General features: G+C 37.8%; 2 protein-coding genes across 3 annotated transcripts in view; one reads left to right on the top strand and one right to left on the bottom strand.

The window, feature by feature from the left end:
* Positions 1-1859: 1859 nt before the first annotated feature.
* On the bottom strand, positions 1860-18716 carry LOC145977997 (galactokinase-like). The gene is made up of 8 exons (XM_083110363.1): positions 18408-18716; positions 17356-17539; positions 16772-16901; positions 14831-14956; positions 12770-12951; positions 8631-8781; positions 6145-6265; positions 1860-4731 (listed from the first exon to the last, which is right to left on the bottom strand). The coding sequence occupies exons 1-8, from the start codon at positions 18567-18569 to the stop codon at positions 4612-4614; spliced, it is 1176 nt and encodes a 391-aa protein (XP_082966489.1). The 5' UTR covers positions 18570-18716; the 3' UTR covers positions 1860-4611.
* Positions 18717-19630: 914 nt separating this feature from the next.
* The window catches only part of LOC145978055 (uncharacterized), a 44206-nt gene continuing 41226 nt past the window's right edge, over positions 19631-22610 (top strand). For both annotated transcript variants that reach the window (XM_083110465.1, XM_083110464.1), the window contains exons 1-2: positions 19631-19840; positions 21098-21281. In XM_083110465.1, coding sequence (XP_082966591.1) covers positions 19804-19840; positions 21098-21281 — 221 coding nt within the window. In that variant the 5' untranslated portion in view covers positions 19631-19803. The remainder of the gene's footprint in view (positions 19841-21097; positions 21282-22610) is intronic.

Here is a 22610-nt window from a genome sequence, read left to right as displayed (position 1 = left end):
TGCCAGGTTTCAGTGGGGACCTTAACCTTCAAAACAAGGCCTCGCTCAGTTGCCTGCGAGCAGTGGTTGAGGTGCAATCGCTCGTGTTGTGTACACGGAAAAAACGTTGCGTCAAGAATTTGCAGTTGGTGGATTTGGTGAAAATGCAGCACACTTTGGAACAGCGCTACGCCGTGCAATTTTCTAATTGAAAAAAAAAAAAGAAAAAAAAGAAGAAAAAAAACTTTACAGAAACTTTAATCATGCTACTGGAGGCTTACGACCCCGAAAGCAAGAGACAAAAGTTCAGAATGGCGTCCAAAGATGGCCCGGATGTCAAAATGTAAGGTGAAGACAATGCTCCTTGTCTTTTTCGGCATGAAGGGGGTCGTGTACAAAGAGTTTGTACCTGCTGGGACCACCGTGAATGCAGCTTACTAGAAAACAGTGCTTCAGCACGTCCGGTCTGACATCGCCGACAGGTGGGTGCTTCACCACAACAACGTGCCGGCACACACAGCACTCTTGGTAGGGGAGTTTTTGGCCAACGTACGTGTGGCAATGCTGCCCAATCCCCCTTACAGCCTGGACTTGGCACCGGCTGACTTCTTTTTGTTTCCCAAGGTCAAAAGGGTGTTCAAGTGGAAGCGTTTTGCGTCAATTGAAGAGGTTCAAGCTGCCACGACTGCAGCATTAAAGAGGCTGTCAGTCAAGGACTTCCAGGACTGCTGTGAACAGAGGAAAAGTCGCTATACTCGCTGTATTGAGGCTGAAGGTGCCTACATTGAAGAATATTGACAGCAGTTGTAATTGTCATCAATAAATTGTATGCAAATAAATAAGTTCGGATACTTTCAGAACGGTGGCCACGGTGGCTCAGTCGGTAACGTGTCTGACTACCATGCTAAAGGTCCCGGGTTCGATCCCCGGCCGGTTCAAATCCGGGAACTTTTCTAACGATGGAAGCGGCCCCGGCGCCCACCCAGCGTCGAATAACATGGGTACCTGGGGGAAACCCTGGGGGGTAAAGGCGGTCAGGGGCGTGATGCTGATCACATCACCCTCACTCACGACCGGATCAAGAAAGTGTGGGGCGTTACCCCCACACCCCCTATATGCCTTCATGGCGTGGTGCTATGCACAGGGGAACACTTTACTTTCAGAACGGACCCTGAATTTTACTTCGCTTTTTGTGCCACTTTTGGCTAATTTGCGAAGATGGGGATGATGATATGATGAAATTAATGAACGGACACTCGCAAACATCCAAGCGCAGGCCAGGATTCGAACCTGGGACCCCTGGCATCGTAGCGCGATGTGCTAAGCACTCTGCCATGGGGACCGGCAAAAGTAACAGTTGGAATAGAATAGATGAATCCATGAATAAAAGTTTAGACTACGTACAACATGTGTAAAATTAAAATTGTTAATACAATATATCTCAGTAATTTAAATGTACAGATAATAGGTTTTTAAAACACGGTAAATACATTTTTGAGCCTGACTTCGCAACCCACCATGAAAAACTATGCATTAGATGGAAGTAAGATTTAGGAAAATATTCATGGACAATTTGCCGAGCAATACTTGTGCATCTCCCTGTACTTGTTGGGGATCTATAAAAATTACTGAAACTGAAAAATCGTATATTGGTCAGACTAAATGTACAATTAAGAACAGATTTAATGACCAAAGAGTGCAAGATGGCCATATGTGTTGATGCACTGAAAAAGTTTATTTCATTATCATCATTATTATTTGAGTATTTGTTGTACCCTAAGAAGAGTTGTCCCACAAAGATCCAAGCAAGATAAAAATTCTGAATTTGCCATTCTCCATATCTTTAAATTGGTACATCAATAAAACACAACACTTGTTTCTAAGTTACTATTTATTGCACTTCTTGTTAATACAAAAGAGAATATCCAAAAATAAACTATTAATTTACACTGGCCTTCTTGCATAATATACAGGGTGTTCCATGTAACTTGACAAATGGGACACCATGTATATTGAACAGTATTTTTCATTTTTTTAAAAATATGAAAACCCCCATAAGCTCGGTATAGGTGAAAATATCTTTAAGGATTGTTTTTATTGAGAATTATCACAGTATTTGTCCTGAAGACCCAGATTAACCCATTTTTACCATTTGAGAATCGAGTGGCTTTTAAATCAGTCAGTTTCTTTTGATGTCATTGTAATATTTTTCTTTTTCAATATTAAGAAATTGAGTACCACAATATTTAAGAAAAGTTGAAAAAGAATAACTCATATTTGAATTGTACAAAATAGTACAGGGTGTCCACAATGAACACCTGAGGTTTTACGACATTTTTGAACAATCAGGCTATGTACATTGAAATAATGGCCCCAGGATTGATTGTGGTGATTCTTATTCTGTGTTGTTCTCTCTTTCAACCATATAATTACAGCATATACACACTTCAGATTATCCCTGTTGAATATGACTTAAAAGTATTATTTTGTCCCTCCAGGATAAACAAAATGAGTGTCGTCACATGAGAGTTTGATCTCTTAACAGAACACTTACTAACGTTACAATTCATTGTTTTCTTGTAAAGCGGAACCCCAATTTTACATTTCCTGCACCATGCATTCAATTTTCATGGTCCCAATAAAGCAACATGTTACAAAATTTGACCAGATTTTGCAATTCTCCTTGGCTCACTTAAAAGCAGAAAATCGAGGTTCTGCTGTAAAATTTCCATGGTATGAAAATAAATGACCAAATATAATTCATTTTTATAACTGGGTGTTAGAGGCTTACGTAGTGCAAATTTGGTATTATTTTTAAGAATACAAAAGCCCAATTCCCATACTTTGGTTTTATGAAGTAAATGTAAATACCCAGTTTCTCATTTATGGCAAAACCCATTGCAGACATCTGCTTACATACATAAATTACGGAAGTGAATGAACTACTCAGTTCTTCACCCAAATTGATGTCAGTTATCTGCATTGGCAAAAATTTTCAAATCAATCCATTCCTACTAACATATTTGTTGACTGTAGAGTTTCAACCATCTTAAGAAAACAGTCTACCAAAATTCCACATCCAAGTGAAACACATTGTAAATTTGGCCAAGTTGTTTCTACACTATTTTTCATAAGTCCCTCCGGAATTTTTAAATTTGGCCTGTAGTAGTAAGCCCACATACACGAGATGAAAGCATGACAATGGGTAGAGGCAATGTGCAAGTTTCGTGCCAGATGTCATGGCTTAGTTAAGATCCACTAGGAGGCAGTAGTGTGTGAAAATGGGATTTTCAGGTGAACAGCAAGCTTTTTTTGCATCCTGCAATTTCCTAAAACCACGTTGATTGTTACAGTGCATCGTGGTTTTTGAACCAAGTATTGTACAGAACCACCAACGGACAAAACAATAAGAGGAATCGAAAAAACTGGCTGTGTCGCAAAATGAGCAGGTACACCAGAGCCAGCACCTGAGGCTGTGGACTGTGTACGAGAATCATTTACCAGGAGTCGTGCAAGTCAAGAATTCAAATGTCTCACTCTCCTTGTAATCAGGAGGTTCAGGGTTTGATACCCATTGGAGGTGCACAGTGGTTCGGATCCCACTTGAGGTTCAGTCCCTATTAGCCTTTCTGTGCATAAAGTAGACTTAACAACAACAAAAGTCTCACGTGACTATTTGGTGTATCCTATGCAAAGGACTTGTCTGTCCACCGTACTGGTTGCAGCTTGTGCAGGTCCTCACTCCCTAAGATCACAATTTTTGTTTGAATTTCACGAATGTTTAGAGGAGGATGGATTTACAGATTACAGATATCCTTATGTTCAATGACAGGACATCCTTTCATCTATCTGGCAAGGTCAACCGTCATAATGTGCATATTTGGGGCACACAAAATTCCCATGCAACAGTGGAACACATCCATAATTCTCCTAAGGTTGCTGTGTTTTGTGCAATGCCATCTAGCAAAGTTTACGGACCATTTTTCTTTGCTGAGAAAACTATTAATGGTATTGTTTATGTGGACATGTTGCAGCATTGGCTAATGCCTCATTTACAGGAGGATTGTGAAAACTTCATTTTGCAACAGGACTGAGCTGTTCCTCATTTTCACATGGAAGTTCTGGATTACCTGAATGTCTTCTACTTCAGTGTTGCATTGGACGAAGACTCAACACTTATTTCCTGGCCTCCCATGTCACCTGACCTCACACCATGTGACTTTTTCCTGTTGTGTTATGTTAAAGATTGTGTTTATGCACCTTCCTTACCAAGAGCTTCAACAAAGAATCATGGATGCAGTTGCTACCACCGACATTGTAATGTGTGTGGCAGGAGATAAATTACAGGATTGACATCTTGTCAAGTCAACAAAGACTAACAATGTAAAGTACATTAAAAACTTTGATATTTACTCATCACACTGACACGCTCTCATCACCATGGGCACGTTTGCCCCTGAGCTAACGACTGAAATCCAAGAGGGACTTGTGAAACACCATGCATTATCCTGAAGATTCACCGAAGGAACGTTTTGAAATACCGCTGATTCAATTGTGATGGAAATTTATGGCACACAATTAATATAACTATGATCTTCAGATACCCAACTGAAATATCAGTACAGAGTTCATTCACGAGGTTAAAGTTTGTCCTCTTGCTCCTTCACACGCTGACGAAATGTAAAATGTTGGGTTTCCTTCGTATCTTGTCTGTATGCGTTTAATTGCATCGTCAACGGCTTCCTTCTGCAGCTGTTCCGGAAAAGATAGAAAGGACTGAATTATTACAAAATATAACTTCATGGATAAATTTACTTGTTTGACTCATCGAAACAAATTATAAAATTGTTTTATTGGATTAGAGTGGTCTTGAGTTTGATTCCAAGTGGGAACCTCCAAAATGTTGTTGTTTATTGTCTACACTAGTGATGGGACTTGATGTGCTGCCCTTGGAGAGAATTGTTGCACCATGGAGTTAGTTCTTTGGTTTCTTAGATTATGACAACTATGGTTTAAATTAATGCCAGGCACTTTTGGGATGGACAATATCATTTTATTACAACACGAAAATTTATCGGCTGGACCATTCGCCAGCCAAGGGCAAGCTGTTTTCGAGATTTACACTCCTTTTGAAAAATCGTTGATATTCTAAAATCTGAAAAATTGCTTTTGTCTAGATAAATTCTAGGCATATGTAAACTACACAACTTGAAGGGGAAAAATTCAAAAACTGGCTTGTTGGCATTGGTCAAACGTTTCGCAAAGCCTTAAAAATTAAATGCCAAGCTGCCAGCCCCCGTGGCGGAGTGGTTAGCACATTGCGCTACTATGCCAGGGGTCCTGCGTTCGAATCCTGGCATGGGCATGGATGTTTGCGAGTGTCCATTCATCAATTTCATCATATCATCACTCATCCATATCTTTGCAAATTATAGCCAAAAGTAGCACAAAAGGTGAAGTAAAAAATAAAGCAAATCAAATGCCAAGCCGGGACATAAGTGTTTCAGGAAATGATGTAGTGAACCAAAGTGAGTTATAAATTCACAACATTTTGTGAGGCCGAGATTGATGGGGCTGCAAATAGTGCAGTATTGAAGTTTGATACTGTGTGACGATCCTGTGAATCCGCACAATATAATTATATGTTTATTGAAATTATTAATTTCATATTATACAAATCACTTTCAAATAAGAGTTAAAAAAAATGTATAATAACTACTTTGTACAACGTTAATTATGATTTATGTTATTTATTGCGCTATACGCTGTATAAATGAGGTAATATTTGGAATTCTAACATTGCTATAGCAACAAGAATCAATAGTCATGGATGTAATGGAATTGGAAATAGATAATAGTGAACTGCATATTGCTCAGTTATTTTAATAATACTTAGACCCACAGAAGTTGTACCTTCACCTTCGCGTTATAATTTAAAATATTTATGAACGAAATGTAATCGTGAAAATGATTGACTAGTGAATGTCACAACTGTTTGAGTCATCTTAGCTTCTAAGACGAAAAACCTGGCGTTAGTGTCTTGGGTGTTAAAATATGGAAGACGAATTGACATGCTAGTGCAAGAAATGGTTGTTCCTTTCCATCTTCCTGAATGTTTTTGGTGTGGAAAAACTGAAAACTTGCATTTATTAGAAAAATACATACCAAAGTAACTGTGCAGCCCCCAAACCCTCCTCCGGTCATTCGGGATCCCAAAACGCCCTTCACTTCCAGGGCAGCTTCAACCAACTGATCCAATTCTGGACAAGAAACATTGTAATCGTCCCTTGAAGAGAAAAGAAGAAAAATTGTATTATTTTTCTTAATTTGCTACATTTTAAATGTTTTCTAAAAAGTCTGATTGGTAAAAGAGGCAATATTCCATGCAAACAAGTTTCTTAACATTTTTCCTGAAAATGTTTCTAGTGTCAATAGTCACTTCATCTCCAGTAGTTGCCAAATGACGAGCGCTCTTGCCTTTGGTGCGAGTGGTCTTGGGTTTGGTTCCCAGCCAGAACCCCCAAAATTTCAGTGGTGACTCAGCATTGTGAAGACAATTGGGAAGTTACTTCAATAAAAGAATTAGTGGTTCTTGAAAGCCAGACTCGATATATTGACCACACATCACCCAATGTAAAAGCTGCTCTGGCAGGCCCTATGCCCGTTCAAAAACGTGATAAGGGTGCTGACCCTGCTAAATTATGAATCCTTCATCCATATCATTGCAATTAAAATATTTGTGTGTGTGCATAAATGCAATGTAAATAATAATACAACAATAGAGCAACAATGTCATATATTTTCCCACCATGAGAACTAGAAAGAAAATAGTGGCAACACACTGCATATAAACAAGTGAGGGTACTGCTAACATGCAGAGAGGGAAGCAACCAGTGTAGTTAGTGCAAGTCTTGCAGACAAGTGAGAAACTGTTATGTAGGGGTGGAAAATCTCACACCCTAAAATACTGTGTTCAAAACGTGAACCATGTAAGTGTCTACAAGATGCATGCGCGAACATCATCTTCATCCTGTGATGTGGAGGAAACAGCTCTGTGGTGGTAGAGTATCGGCAGGCATTGTCATAAATCATCACACCCCAGCAAAGCATGCCACATCCCTTATTCTGAATGAGATTTTTTAAGCATGTCGCCTCACACAGTTGATGTTTACGTTTTCTCGCATTCAAGAAAAGCACATTTCACAACATGTGGTAAGCTTCTCTATTTTCTTAAAAACCACCACACACTGCATGCATGTGTACCATAGCCAGGGGGAGAACTAAGGGGGCTGAAGCCCCCCCCCAAATCCTACAAATATCTAATTTAAATGTTATTTTTATTGTTAATAACAGAAATAAAGTTATAACCACAGTAAAAACTTCATTACATTGAAAAACGTTTAGTGTATAACAGAGGAACCAGGTTATAGTTTTATATTCTACCATTTAATCCAAAGAATAAATGGGTCCACAGCTACGAAAACTTATAGTTTTCTTTGAGAGAGGTCACACAATATAAACTTTAAAATTTAGCACCAACTGTTAAGCTTTTTTTTGAACATTTTGTGTAAAAGTTTATAATGAAATACAATAACTATCATTTTCAGTACACTAGCTACAAAATATAAGAATAATAATGGGCAACAATTGTGTTAGTTATTCACTGATACAGTGGATCGAGTACCAAAGTCTCTCCACTTATGTAATAAGAATTGGTATATATTTTAATAACTAGTTATTATTGTCATTATTATTTGTACTATTCATGTTTTATCTATGGCCTGACTACCTCTACAAATATTTCTGGCGATGCACAAGCTGATAAGGGTTGAGCCCCCCCCCCTGCCCCCGAAATAAAATTCTGGGTACGGGCCTGACCATAGCTACAGTAGCAGAATTTAATTTATTTATTTATTGTAGGAGCTATACTGCTGACGAACAGCATTTAAATCCTTATTACGGCAGTTGTACACAAAGGATGCATAATACAATTACAAGTTGACAGAAACACAAAAATTTAGATAAAACATTCAGTTACAGATAATTAAAAACCTACACAACGAAACTTAAATTAACATAAAAAGTAATAAGATAGTAAGAAAGATAGGCACTGAATCCTATTAAAATAGATAAAACCACATAGAATAAATATGCATTTCTTGAAGAAGAATAATAACGGATCATATTTTCTAGATATTAGCCTTGCTAGATAAGAATTTTAAATCTTAATAAGAAATAGTAAAAACTCCCCCCCCCCCAAGTTCCTGTAGCAACAGTACACCATTATCTCTAAAATGGCGTTGATTCACTTTTAACCATACAAATGTTAGTAGGTTAGGTACTTATAGCCTTTCTTCTAAAAAAATTTTCCAAGTAAGATATATTATATTCTCTTCTTTTTTAAAACATTTCAAAAGTTTCAATGTTATGGTAACCGTAATAGTATTTTGTGGACATGCCTCATACATACAAGTCACTTTTACTTGCAACTGTACTATACATTAAGCTTCAGTGTCGTGAAAGGACACGCTTTTGTTGGTTCTTGCCTGATAGGGCAAGCACTGCTTTGCTTCTAAAGCTAAATTCCCACAGGAACCCTTGAGTATTGACAAGACATATTTGAAGAGAAATGATAAGCACTAGGCATTTACCTCAGAGAATTGTGACTTTCAACCATAAACTTTCCAAAGGCTGCAAAATCTCCACCTTCCAGTGCCTTCGCAGCAGTTTCCGTGCGTTGAATTTCTCCGATGACGTGTCTTGCTCGTCTGTACGTCACTGGATCCAGCTTAGGTTTGAAGTCTACGGGGAAAAAATGAAGGTACTGCTATTATACAAGGAGGTATCAAAACGTTTTGCCTGTTGAGGTATAATTTGTTTAATAATAGAAAGATTGAAACAATGAACATATATATAGTTTCACAGTATAAAAAGTATAAAAAACTTACGTGAGTGAGTATAATAGTCGTAAAACTCCTTGCGGACGACGTTTCACAAAGCTACGCTTCGCTTCTTCAGGAATTTCTTTTCAGTATATAAAATACTTCATCATATATGTAAAAATAAATTCAGGATTAGGTAAAAAAGGGTATTGGGATATAGAATTTAAAATTACACGACGTTAAAAGTGCCATGTAGGCTAAAAGATAATTCTAAAAGAACGGTGTACCCATACTACCATACGGAATGAATGACTACTGTAGCGTACAAATGCTACATCCCCTCCAATGAGAACTCCACAGATTCCGAAGCAGCGCGGGTCACTTCCGGCGTGACATGGAATTTAACAGACTCTTCACTGTTTTTTCCCCATCGTTTAAACATGTTCATCCAAGCCTCATTCATGTTACCGTCATCCCTATTTAGTTTTTTCCCCCTATCAACACAAATATTTGCTGCCTCGTGAACGTTCATATCAGGTTGTTTATGAACTCTTTTTACCACTTCTCTTTTTCTAACCTTATGACTTAATTCTAGAACATATCTTCGGAGATTGTTCCTCAATATCCTTGTCATGCTCGTCCCAGCGAGTTCGCATGCTTCTTCCTTGTCCAATATATGCTTTATTACAAGAGCAAGTTATTTTAAACACGCCCTTCTTATCTCTGACCTCTTTTCGCCCCTTTCCATCCTTTTTGTATTCAGTAAAATATTCCTCTATATTTCTGAGAGCTCTCATTCCCCCTTTTAACCTGAAGTCTTTTACCATTTTTTTTTGGACACCCCAAAGCGTAGCTTCGCGAAACGTCGTCTGCAAGGAGTTTTACGACTATTATACTCACTCACGTAAGTTTTTTATACTGTGAATATATTTAGTGAGTAAACGCACAAATTTTCAAAATGTATATATATAGTTTGCCTGTAGAGTCCTCTACTCAGAGTTACCCTTCCACACAGTTGCCACCACGTTCGATGCATTTGTGCCAGCGTTTTATCCAGCCCTGAAAACCAGTTTGGAAAAATTCCACAGAACACTCGCTGCCCCACTGTTCAGAGCTGTTTTAACCTCCTGTAGGTCATCGAATCTCATGCCACGAAGCACAGACTTAAGTAGTTAAGTTCAAAGTGGGAGAAACCAAAAGTGTGGACATGACAAGGAGTGGCAGGCCATCAACGACAACCGCCACAGGGATGACGAGCTCATTCGAGAGGATAGACGCATCACCATCCAGGAAATTTCTGATGTAGTGCACATGTCCTATGGGTCAGCACATGCAATGATTGAGAGTTTGGGATACCATAAAGTCTGAGCTAAGTCTGTGCTTCGTGGCATGAGATTCGATGACCTACAGGAGGTTAAAACAGCTCTGAACAGTGGGGCAGGGAGTGTTCTGTGGAATTTTTCCAAACTGGTTTTGAGGGCTGGATAAAACGCTGACACAAATGCATCAAACGTGATGGCAAGTTTGTGGAAGAGTAACTCTGAGTAAAGGACACTACAGGCAAATACAAACTTTAGGCTAAAAGACTAAGAATCGGCAACTTACGTGTGTGAGTATGAGATTTTTCGTGCTACGTTTCGGAGGTTGCACTACCTCCTTCTTCAGGCTGAAACGAAGTTATTCAGACACCGGACATGGTGCCTCGTCGTGAAAGTGAAGGTTAAGGATTTAGGTTAAAAAGTTGCTTGAAGGACACTTTCTAAAAAAGAATATAAATTACACATCTAAAACCGCGCAATTCTATAAAAACAAAAGAACATCCGAGGCTGAAGTTGGTGAACTGCTGACCATTGCTCAGGGTAGGCGAATGCACGGTGTCAGCCCGTACCTGGGGAAAGAGAACTTCCCCTCCTCAATTCTTCCAACTGGGGCTCGGGAGTCACCAATCCAAGGAGAAGTCGACCTCCACCTCGGCGGCTTTCCTGACCTCAGGAGTAACATGGAAGCCCATCTCGTTCCTAAACATTGCGGCCTTATCCCATTTTTTAAAGAAATTAACCCAGCCGTCTTCTAAATTCCCATCGTCCCTATTAAGTTTATTCCAATTTTTCGCGCATATATAGGCAGCTTCATATACGTTTCTATCCAATTTATTGTTAACCTCCCTAATAACTTCCCTTTTAGCAATCTTATGTCGGTTAACCAATATGTGTTCAGATAATCCAGTTTTGGGTATGCCCTCCTTTACGTCTTTATCATGCTCTCCCCACCTAACTTGCATACTTCTCCCGGAGGGCATACCCAAAACTGGATTATCTGAACACATATTGGTTAACCGACATAAGATTGCTAAAAGGGAAGTTATTAGGGAGGTTAACAATAAATTGGATAGAAACGTATATGAAGCTGCCTATATATGCGCGAAAAATTGGAATAAACTTAATAGGGACGATGGGAATTTAGAAGACGGCTGGGTTAATTTCTTTAAAAAATGGGATAAGGCCGCAATGTTTAGGAACGAGATGGGCTTCCATGTTACTCCTGAGGTCAGGAAAGCCGCCGAGGTGGAGGTCGACTTCTCCTTGGATTGGTGACTCCCGAGCCCCAGTTGGAAGAATTGAGGAGGGGAAGTTCTCTTTCCCCAGGTACGGGCTGACACCGTGCATTCGCCTACCCTGAGCAATGGTCAGCAGTTCACCAACTTCAGCCTCGGATGTTCTTTTGTTTTTATAGAATTGCGCGGTTTTAGATGTGTAATTTATATTCTTTTTTAGAAAGTGTCCTTCAAGCAACTTTTTAACCTAAATCCTTAACCTTCACTTTCACGACGAGGCACCATGTCCGGTGTCTGAATAACTTCGTTTCAGCCTGAAGAAGGAGGTAGTGCAACCTCCGAAACGTAGCACGAAAAATCTCATACTCACACACGTAAGTTGCCGATTCTTAGTCTTTTAGCCTAAAGTTTGTATTTAATTGTGAGTAATTCGCACATTACCAGTATACTACAGGCAAACTATATGTATGTTCATTGTTTCAATCTTTCCATTATCAAACAAATTATACCTCAACAGGCAAAACTTTTTGATACCCCCTCGTACTCATGTTTAAGGCAAAACTCCCGGACAATGGTAGAAAAGTCCTTGAAGCTGAATTGCGTGTTCTTTGCAAGATTTTGCACTAAGGGAGCTTTCAGAATGAAGCAACAATCAATCTAAACAAAACTTTCACTGCACTTGCACAAACAACAAACTGAGGCGACACAACATGTGATATTGAGAAAACAGCCCAGTGCAAACAACATGTAAGCGATGTGCTGCTTTGGCTCAAAAGGTTACATTGATTAGTAAGAATTTGCTTTCAAGCAACATGCGTCGCTTCAGTATGAAAGCCCCTACAGCAACAAGTGACACATACCATATGCCACTTAAATTGCAATAGTTACGACAGTAACGGCTAGGCATTTGATTCATTAATTCTCAACATTGCTTGTTGCTTTTGTGAGGAATTTCCCTTGGTGTCATGACTGCAGATCAGATGTCTCCTCTCGCTTTCTTAAAGAGTGTCTTTTTAAACTAAATTTCATAACATATCTGCATCATATGTCGACATATATCTTTACCGTTTGGAATGATAGACAAGCAAAAATATATAAGTGAAAATTTTGGCATGTTTCTGTAACAATATGCAAAACATACAACTTACAATGAAATAAACTACATGGAACAAGTGCACTTTTAATTACTGTGTATCATACTGCTTATAGGTCCCGAATTATTACTGTCTACCCTTGAAAATAGATGCTGCTCACATCAAGAAATTATGTGGGAAAAATGTTAAACCACAAAAGCAATTGCTCGAGCAAAAGTTTGTTTCATATCACTTCTTAGATGAAGTAACCTTCCCTTTACCTTCAAGGTCTTGAAATGATGCCTCCCTCAAACTCTTCTTTCCGAGGACCTTGGCAGCTTCTTCGCACTGCTTCCGGCGAGCTGCGTAGCCACCATCCGTCAGCTCATGGTGAACATTGGAGTTTGTAACTAGGAAGACTACATTCGGGTCATTGATTGGAACCAGCTTGAATTCCATCGATCTAAGAATATTGGTGAAAAAAAATATATATTAGATACACATCTCCAAAGTGAAGAAGACACAATTTTAAGAAGTTAACCTCGCACGGAAACTGTAATAAAATCGGATACCAGTATTTCAGTGCATATAAATTTAGAGAGAGAGAGAGGGAATATTGCAAGGCCCTTGTAATTTGAAAAGTGAAAAAATAGACTTCTTCTCTTTCTAATAAAAATTCTACACGTAAAGGAACAAAGTTCTCAGCATGGCCACATGTAAAGGAAAGGGGGGTTAACGGCTGCAAACCCCACCCATTGGTTTAAGGAACATTTGGTCAAATCACAATAAAATTTGAAATCATTTTGAAAATAAAGTTTATAGTTTAGAGGCGGTCCACAGACTAATCAATCGTCTTACATTCTTCATGTACAATAATTTTATTTTATTAATATCCTCAGAATAACTGTATCGGAATTCATTATGTTGAAAATAAACTAAAACTGAAATAAATAGCATAATTTTTTAAAAAATAATAAAAATGCACACATATAACTTGAAAATAAAAATCAGTACTATTATAGTATGGGGATGACACCTATAAATCATATATTTCGCACTTTTTTATATTGCTAACGTACTATTTTGGAATGCAGAACATTTCCTAAGGTGAAATAATGCATTTCTAACTAACATAATGTATATTTCTTAAATTTACGAGTACTTACTGTTACTTGTTATTTCGATTCTGTAACACATTATGGCAGGCGACAGCGTACTGGTTCAGGGTGCATTGTGTGAGTGTTTTGTCGATTTATGCAGTGTTGCAACCTCGTTTACCGGAAAATACCTACTTTCGTGCCCAGATTTGAAATTATGCTAATACCTCATAAACCATTCACGTTAGCCCCAAAAACCATTTTCCCGTAAGGTTAGGTTAGGTTAAGTTAGGCAAGCATAGTTAAAAAAAATAAAAAAATACTCGACACGTCATGTTCTAGTGAAAACACTGCGAGTTTGAAACACTGACTACGGGGAACATTGTGCTCTCGTGCAGAAAGCAAATGGCGGCAGCAGAAACAGCATGTCGGACAGAGATTTTCGCAGAAAACAACATGTATTCGCATTAAAATGGTTCAAAACTACATTCACGAACTTCCACGCTACAAAAAATGATTTCCGTAAGTACTTTCTCCTGTAAATTTGAAGAAATCCGTCACCCCTATACTATAATGTTACCTAAAAATCTACATGCACATAATGACAAATAATGTTATAATTGTAAAACATACAGTCACAGGTGCACAGTGAAATATACAGACATGTTAATTGGAAACTGTTTAAAGACAATAATAATGAAATTATTGACCAGTTTGCTATTAGTAAAATTACCAGTACTTAAATTTTACTATCTTTGGACTATTGAAACTTGAACCCTTACCATTATTTCCCTGTAAATATGGCCATGATTCAACATAATTACATCATTGCACATATATATGTTCACTTCAAAATATCTGCAAGCATCTGAGAATAAAATATCAAATTTATACATGTAGACTATTTGTATAAAACAATCATATTTATTAGATTCCTCATTCAGTAAAAAATATCTCCCCCCCATTAATAAACCTATGCATGTACATAAAACAAACTGTTAAACACCTACGGCACTTCTCAATTCCAATTCACAGTTTAATTAAATTCAGGATGGTTTCTAAGGAATGTTTGTACTTGGTCCCATTCAGGATGTGAAAAAATTCTTTCCTGAATTGAGGACAGGAAAATTTCTCGCACAGTCCTACAGTAAGGAAGCTGGAATATTATCCTGAATTCAGGACTCACATAAGTATCATGTGAGAATAGCTTTACATTGAATAACATCGAGTTATATTTGCCCTTACCTACAATCTAGTAGCAAGGCGTTCCCCTCTTTCCCTAGAACAGAAATGAACTGATCCATGATTCCACATGGCACGCCTGCAAATTCATGTTCTGCCTTCTGGCAAGTCAGTGCCTTCTGTATTGGCCTAGATGGAAATACATTTAGAAATAATAATCATAGAAGATAGAAATTAAAGTACAATATCAGACACAGAAACTGTAAAAATACACAATACCCCATAAAAACAAGGCACTGCTGGGTGTCTTTACTGCTGTACACCCAACCTAAATGCTTTCCAAACATGCTGCAAAAAAAATTCAAAGTTGGGGAATAGCGTTGGGCGATATATCATTCAGACGATACATATCAATATTGAAAAATTGCTGTCCAGGTGGTATGAACTACACTATATGTTGGCGATATATGTAGTTGGTTGATTTAAGTCCACTTTATGCACAGTAAGGCTAATCGGGACTGGACCTACAGTTTAAAGTGGGATCCGAACCACTTGTGCCTCCACCAGGTATCTAACCCGGGACCACTTGATTACAAGGTGATGATGCTACCACTGCATCATCGGGGAGGCCCTGATATATATAGTGTTAGCGATAGATTGGCAATATATATTGTGTCGGTGATATACTATCATGATATTTGGCAATATATATCGTGGAGACAATATATCACCAATATCACGACACAGAAGAAATATCGTATTGTCTGCGATTATATTTTCTTGGCGATAACAAATTTCCGATATCGTCCATCACCTATTGGGGACTAATTGTCATAGAGAGAAATATCATTGTAGTACCACTGTCGGAGACAATTCCAAAGAGGTAAAGCAGCAACAGGGAAAAATCAAGCAAAACCAGGGATGGCTCGGTACGTCAATCAGTAGAATAATGGCACACTATGACAGAGACCTGGGTTCAAGTCCTGCATTTTTCTGCATCTTGGAATGTTCTGGAAATCACATTCCAGTCGTGTGCCCAAAGATTCTTTGTAAGGGAAGATATGACTTAAAAGAAAATATTGATTTTCCTCTGCAAAATCTTCCCGTCTTGTTACATCTTTGGCATTGTGTACAGGAAAACAAGGCTACAGGAAGACTGTAACTTAATTTCCCTCACCTGAAATGGTACCTTGTTGTGTGCATTGAAGATTTCAATATCTTCTTACCTACTACGAACAAAAAGACATGTAAATACTAGCATTCACCTTGGGGTGGGAATTTTTATTTTTCCGGCACCCACCCAGCGTCAAATAACATGGGTACCTGGGGGAAACCCTGGGGGGTAAAGGCGGTCAGGGGCGTGATGCTGATCACATCACCCCCACTCATGACCGGATCAAGAAAGTGTGGGGCGTTACCCCCACACCCCCTATACGCCTTCATGGCGTGGTGCTATCCACAGGGGAGCACTTTACCTTTTTTTTACCACAATAAGGTAATTTGGCTCATTACACCTTCCATGACAGATTCTGCTATATCTCATGTTTTTTGTTCTTTTTAAATACTTTATTCAGTACAATAACCTCAAAAATATATAACAAAACTATTTTTTGTTATTGTTATAAGATGAAATAAAAATAGTGATTTATCCACACACACACCACCTACACCCCTCCCCCACATTTTCTCAATACACCCCTAAAGTTTTTCACAAAGTTCCAATTTATGGTTATTTTGTACCTAAATGTACACTTACACCCCAAAAAATATAAACTTACAACCCCCACCCCCAAATGGATAAATTTGGATAAACCTCAGTGTGAGAACATGAAAATATTTTCACCCTGGTGAAAAAATTAATTTAGGATGCACAAATTTTTTATGCCAAAATTTTATCAAATAATGCAACTTTTGAGCCCTACATGGTTTTCATATTGAAATCATTACACACACCAGGGAGGGAGTGTGACTACTGCACTTTTCGAAACTCCACCTCAGACTTACGATGCAGCTTTCTTTCCAGTAAGAACTTCCAGAAATGTGTAAGTGGCAACCTCCAGTGCAGCGCTGCTGGACAGTCCACCTCCGAGAGGCACAGATGTGATGATAAAGGCATCAAATCCTGGCACAGACCCTGATAAAGATTATTATGTTGTTACATTTTCACACTAATCACAAGAAAGGCTCTATTTTGAACTCTATGATAACTGTTTGTTACACCTGTAATGTTTGAATGTGCTAGCAATGTAGCTCTTGAAAAAAAATGCATTGAAATATAAAGAGCATATTGAAGAATAACACAGCAGGAATGTTATGGTTATATTAGGGATTGACTGACTTGAAATTTTTGCAGATATTGATAAAGTCATTGATTTATTTTAGTGCACAAAATCTTTTTAAATCCCACTTCGTAATTAAAATTGTTGAATTTTCTTTCAATGTTTTCATAATATTGCAAACTCCATCAACATACTGTAATTTTTTTTCGTAGTTTTAAGCTTAATCAAATAAATTAATGTAAAAAAGTTACAAATTTCTACCAAGAAATCAAATGTAGGTCCTGTGTAAGACATTTTTTTTTTTTTTACCTGGAAACAAGGCAACAATTCCTTTGATGTAATTGGCCCATTTTGGTAATCCTGGTTTCAGTGGCGAATCTGATGGGACAGGAAATGTTGCTTTATTTGTTGAGTTATCTTGGTCATTTGTAACTATACAGCATTGGCTGGATGAATTCTCTCTTCCTACAATAACTGTTCCCATATTGAGTGCCTGCAAATAGATACATATTAAAATATGGCATAACACTCTCCTCTACAAATCTGATTAAGAATTCAGAGGTGTTGCACAAAATTAGTTTCTACTGTAATTTAAAGTATTAAAAAAGTAAATTATGCCTCCCCAGTGGCATCGTGGTAATGTAATGAAGGGATCCTGGGTTCAATCGATACTCAGTGGACGACCATAGTGATTTGGATTCCACATTAAACTGTAGGTCCAGTTCCAATTAATCTTTGCTGGTTCCTTGGGGGACCAGTTGGCACATGCTATTACACCAGGGGTCCCTAATTCAAATCCCAATGCTCCTCGTCAACTGTTCTTGTCACAGGGTGTGATGCAGCAGTTTCACCCCAGCTGTCCATGTGTGCTGCAGCTGTTGTGCATGACAGGTAATGTATGCTCTACAGGCAGAGTACTTAATTTTGTGTGGAGTTAACTTCGATGTCATTTTATTTGTGTACATCGCACAGTTATTTGCAATAAGTGGCAAAAGTCATTCAAGAATATTAGATATTCAAAACAAAAGTAAGAAATATACTTTATGCCATCTCGTAAAACATGAACCAATGATAAAACTATATCGGCAGGATAATCCCAACCCAAAATTTTTTGTTACAGATGTTACGCTGCCTGTCTTGCCATATTTATGTAAAGATTTAAAATATATTCTCTATTACAATGTTTATCTATAATAACAAAATGTAAAAGCAGTAATACAAGAACATTTTTCAAGTTCATATGTTAAAAATAGAAATCACACTCTCAATGTTACATTTATAATAGTGAGTACACTAAGTTTGGTTAAATGCTACGTCAGATTATTTTCGTCACATCACTGGCCACTTGTTAGGTTACATACCATGGGGAAAACAAATCCTTCATTGTAATCAGTATGTTCTCCTATTAAATTCACGCGGCCGGGAGCATAGGCGTAGAGCAGTGGCGAAATTTCGAAGTGTTCGGAGAACAATTCACCAGCCTTTTCTAACAGGGCATTTAATGTGGGTGCATTCTTCGCCATATTTAGTTGCTCTGTTAATAACTGTAATCAGAACATTACATAATATCATTATCTATGTGTTGTCTCACATAGGGCAAAGATCAATCTTTCCATTCAATATCTATAACCTACATTCACACCCACTTCTAATCTGCGTTCGGAGAGGTTTGTTTTGTTTACTTCAAATTTTCGCAGGAAGGATCAGTGTTGCCAACGGGAATATGTTCTTTCGTCATATTATTCATCGTCGCTTTTTACCGAAGATGTAGAAAAGCGACATAAAATAAAGAAAATATAAATAGACATATAGGTTTATTTCTTAAAGGAGTGGAAATAAGAAGTAACAACAAAACATTATGGCCACACCCACTTCTAATCTGCGTTCGGAGAGGTTTGTTTTGTTTACTTCAAATTTTCGCAGGAAGGATCAGTGTTGCCAACGGGAATATGTTCTTTCGTCATATTATTCATCGTCGCTTTTTACCGAAGATGTAGAAAAGCGACATAAAATAAAGAAAATATAAATAGACATATAGGTTTATTTCTTAAAGGAGTGGAAATAAGAAGTAACAACAAAACATTATGGCCACGAGTCTGGAACCTACCTAATAAATGTTTTCGAACTTCCCTGAAATGTTGGTATAATTTTCACCATCTTTTCCTCTACCCTTTTCGCTTAAAATTCGGTCCAAATTCCCTTCATCCTGCAAGACTGATCGTGTGATGCTGATGGTGCATCTAGTAAAGCAAAAATCGGTGTATCTATTTGATACTTACTTAACACGAGATTTACTATAAATAAGCGTTAGTTGCCAACATTGCGAACGAATACGAGAGTGATAAACAAGTCTTAAGACCAAAATATACAACATGATTGTTCTCCTTTTTCTGGGAACGAAATTGAGATAATTCACTCATACGACAGTGTTCCGGAGAAATTAAATATGATATGGAAATTTTAAGTATATATCTCTAGAAGAAAGATGTTCATTATTATGTCTACAATTCGACAGCATCAGATACTTACTTGTCAAGTTACGCTGTACGTAACAAAAAATATTTTGTTCTGGTGTCATCTGTGTTATGATTAGTTATGGTTGTCACCTGTTACGGTCTATGTTAAAGATGATGTGAATACCGTGTAAAATATTTTGTATTGTACTGGAGGAATACGTTTATTTTTCCAGGCACAGACATGTAAATCTGTATAGTGCAATATTAGTAGAACAAGGAGAATTATATCTTTGTGCATACAATGTCCGTGCGAGATCCACTTCTAAAAGAAGTAAAAGGTTAGTCAGTCTGCGTGTGCTGAGGAAAATATACGTTTTTTAAGTCTTTACTTCATTTTTTCTTAAAAAAAACTTTTTACTAACATACTCTTTCTTGAATGTGCAGGTGCCGAAAAGCAATTTCCAACAGAATTATCAATTGCGAATGTATTCAATACTTATTGTATTTTTATTCGTATTTTGTTGAAGGTTTTTATCTAGGTTAGTTGCAAAGACGAGAATATAGTATGACTTACAAGAATCGAGTGAATGTTTGTATTTTGTCCTGTGAGATGCATGTATTGGTTCACACATAATGTGTGACATATCTTTTTAGATTAAGTTTGATTAATATTGATTCAATTAGCGTATGTTTGGGTAACGTAGTTTCTCTTTGTATATAAGTTTATTAAAGATGTATTTGGACCCAATTCCTATTCATTCTGAACTTACATTTGCATAGGGCTCATTACAACTACCACTTCATTTTTGCTTTTTTCTTGGAATTTTTGTGTTCCTGTACCAGATTCCACACAACATTTTTTTCATAGAAAAACTGTTCTTTCTCAGTTATTCATGTGTACGGCTTTAGGTGTTGTGTCTTTTCTTCAGTTGCTCTGCCTGTCAGCTCGAATCTTCTCCTATACCTATCAGGCTGTTGGTTCTTGCACACTCTGAGCAGGATGAGCAGGTTGGTCTTCGTCAGCAACATTTCACCATCCTTGTGAGAATTTATCGCCCCAGTTGTGCACCGCTTTTCTTGGTGAACACTTCTTACCGTAAGCAGAAAGCATTTCCTTGTGAATATCATTTGCAGGAAGTCATTTTGCCCACAAAAATGCACAACAGCACGCTACTCTTCCAAAGTACACTCCTCGAACATGGGCGCAATTTTAAAAATGAGCTGCCCATGCATGTGTCTGCTATCTAGCAACTGCTAATTGAATATCGTCAATCTGGATTGTGCTGCCACCTAATGACACCTTTGGAAACTACTCACTACTATTTTCAGCTGTCCCACATGCGTTTGTGACCTATTAGTGACCCCCTCATATTTGAGGCTGTGTGAAACTTTCTATCCCGGCAATCAAACCTTTGGTCCTCTGCATTCTACTGAGAAATGTATAATGTAAAGCAACTTATAATCAGGGTTCCACTTGAATGTTACCCAAACATGACATAAGAAATTGGAATTTCACTTTTTAAAAATATTTTGAAGCCTTCATATTTCATCTTGGAAGTTAGTCAACTTAACCAAATTTTTGCATTTTTCTGCAGGACACATCATATCCTTGGTAACCGATGCCGAGAGTGGGGATATCACAGATGAGAATCTCCATCTGCTCCCGTTCTGCCAAAGCATTGAGAGCATCCTCCAGAAGGGCCTCTCGACCATCCACGCCGGAGGCAGGAAGCCGGAGTGTTGGTACTGGCTGGAACAAGTGGCTGATAAGAAGTATGGGTAAGTAATTGTGTTCGAGCCGTAACGATTTCATCCATTCTTACTTTATGTAACTTCACTTTGATACCACACGTCTTGCAAGGGAACAGAGGGGGAAGGGAGGGGCATTGACCCACTGCACTGACTTTTGTTTTAATTTAGAGATTTTGATGTTTTGCGTAATATAAAATTGGTTCTATCATGCAGGAAACAAATAACAGAGATATTTGATTCCAAAATATGGCCTGTGTTAAGTTAAAACTTACCATCTTGGAGTACTTTCGCTGCATTTTATTTGTGAAAACTGGTTGTGTGCACAATCAAATAGCAAAAGAACACATTGAAACTTTGGTAACTGTTTCATCTCTGCAAAACGTATTTCTTCAATTTTACAGAAGAAAGTAATTACGGAAATGAGTTTCTGTGGCATTTTCAAAGTCCGCCGTGAAGGTATTTTCTTTCATTGTTGAATCTATTCGACCGGAAATTCATGTATTTTTGAAGAGAAATATATATCCGACGAACAATTGCCGTAGCCGGATGTTGAATACGTTGGATGACGTAAATCCCTGTCAGTGTTTCCAACCATGCCGTTGTTTTTCAAGAAAATACAATAATGAAATATACATTCCTGATATTACTATGACCCCAAAGTTTAACTATGTTTGCTATCCTCTGACCTGTATGTCAAGCAAGACAACTTCAAGTCATCTTAGCATCTGGGGGCGCCAGAAGTTGACTTCACACCTTGCAGAGTAAGAATGTGTGGCGAATCAGACAGCTTACAGCCATCTCGAAGTTGGATCAAGTCGAGGAAACTTGTATTCATTTGTCTGCTTAAGATCTTGCAAGATGGTGCCATCCTTGGAGATGTATGCTGCTTGGGATGAAGTTGTTGTGGGGATGACTTCAGTTTTCCTCGGCGTAGCCTGACATCATTCTTTGTATTCAAGATAAATAAATTATACTTAGAAATTGTTGGTTTGAATTGCAACAAGAGAGAAGTTCATTGTTTCACTTCAAGACCATGCACACTGAATATCTCGTCTGCTTTAAACAACAAAGAGCATGATTCGACGTATGATTTGTATAATACAATTTGCATTAACAAATGCTAAGTATATATTTCTCATGAGACCTAGCTTTGTAAATATTTTTTTTTGTAAATTTACAATAAATATTTTGATTGAGCACACAATATTATGAAGCTGAATTTGAAAACAAATTCAAAATTGATTTTAATTACTCAAATTTAATTTAATGTATAACCAAAGAAGATATACCATATTTACCCCTTTCCGAGAATAGTGTCTACTTTTTAAAATTCTTTCATAAACATACCTGCTCGAT

Source organism: Lepisma saccharinum, chromosome 24 (assembly GCF_977018435.1).
Source record: "Lepisma saccharinum chromosome 24, izLepSacc3.1, whole genome shotgun sequence".
Lineage (NCBI taxonomy): Eukaryota > Metazoa > Arthropoda > Insecta > Zygentoma > Lepismatidae > Lepisma > Lepisma saccharinum.
This window is presented reverse-complemented; position numbering and strand designations above follow the sequence as displayed.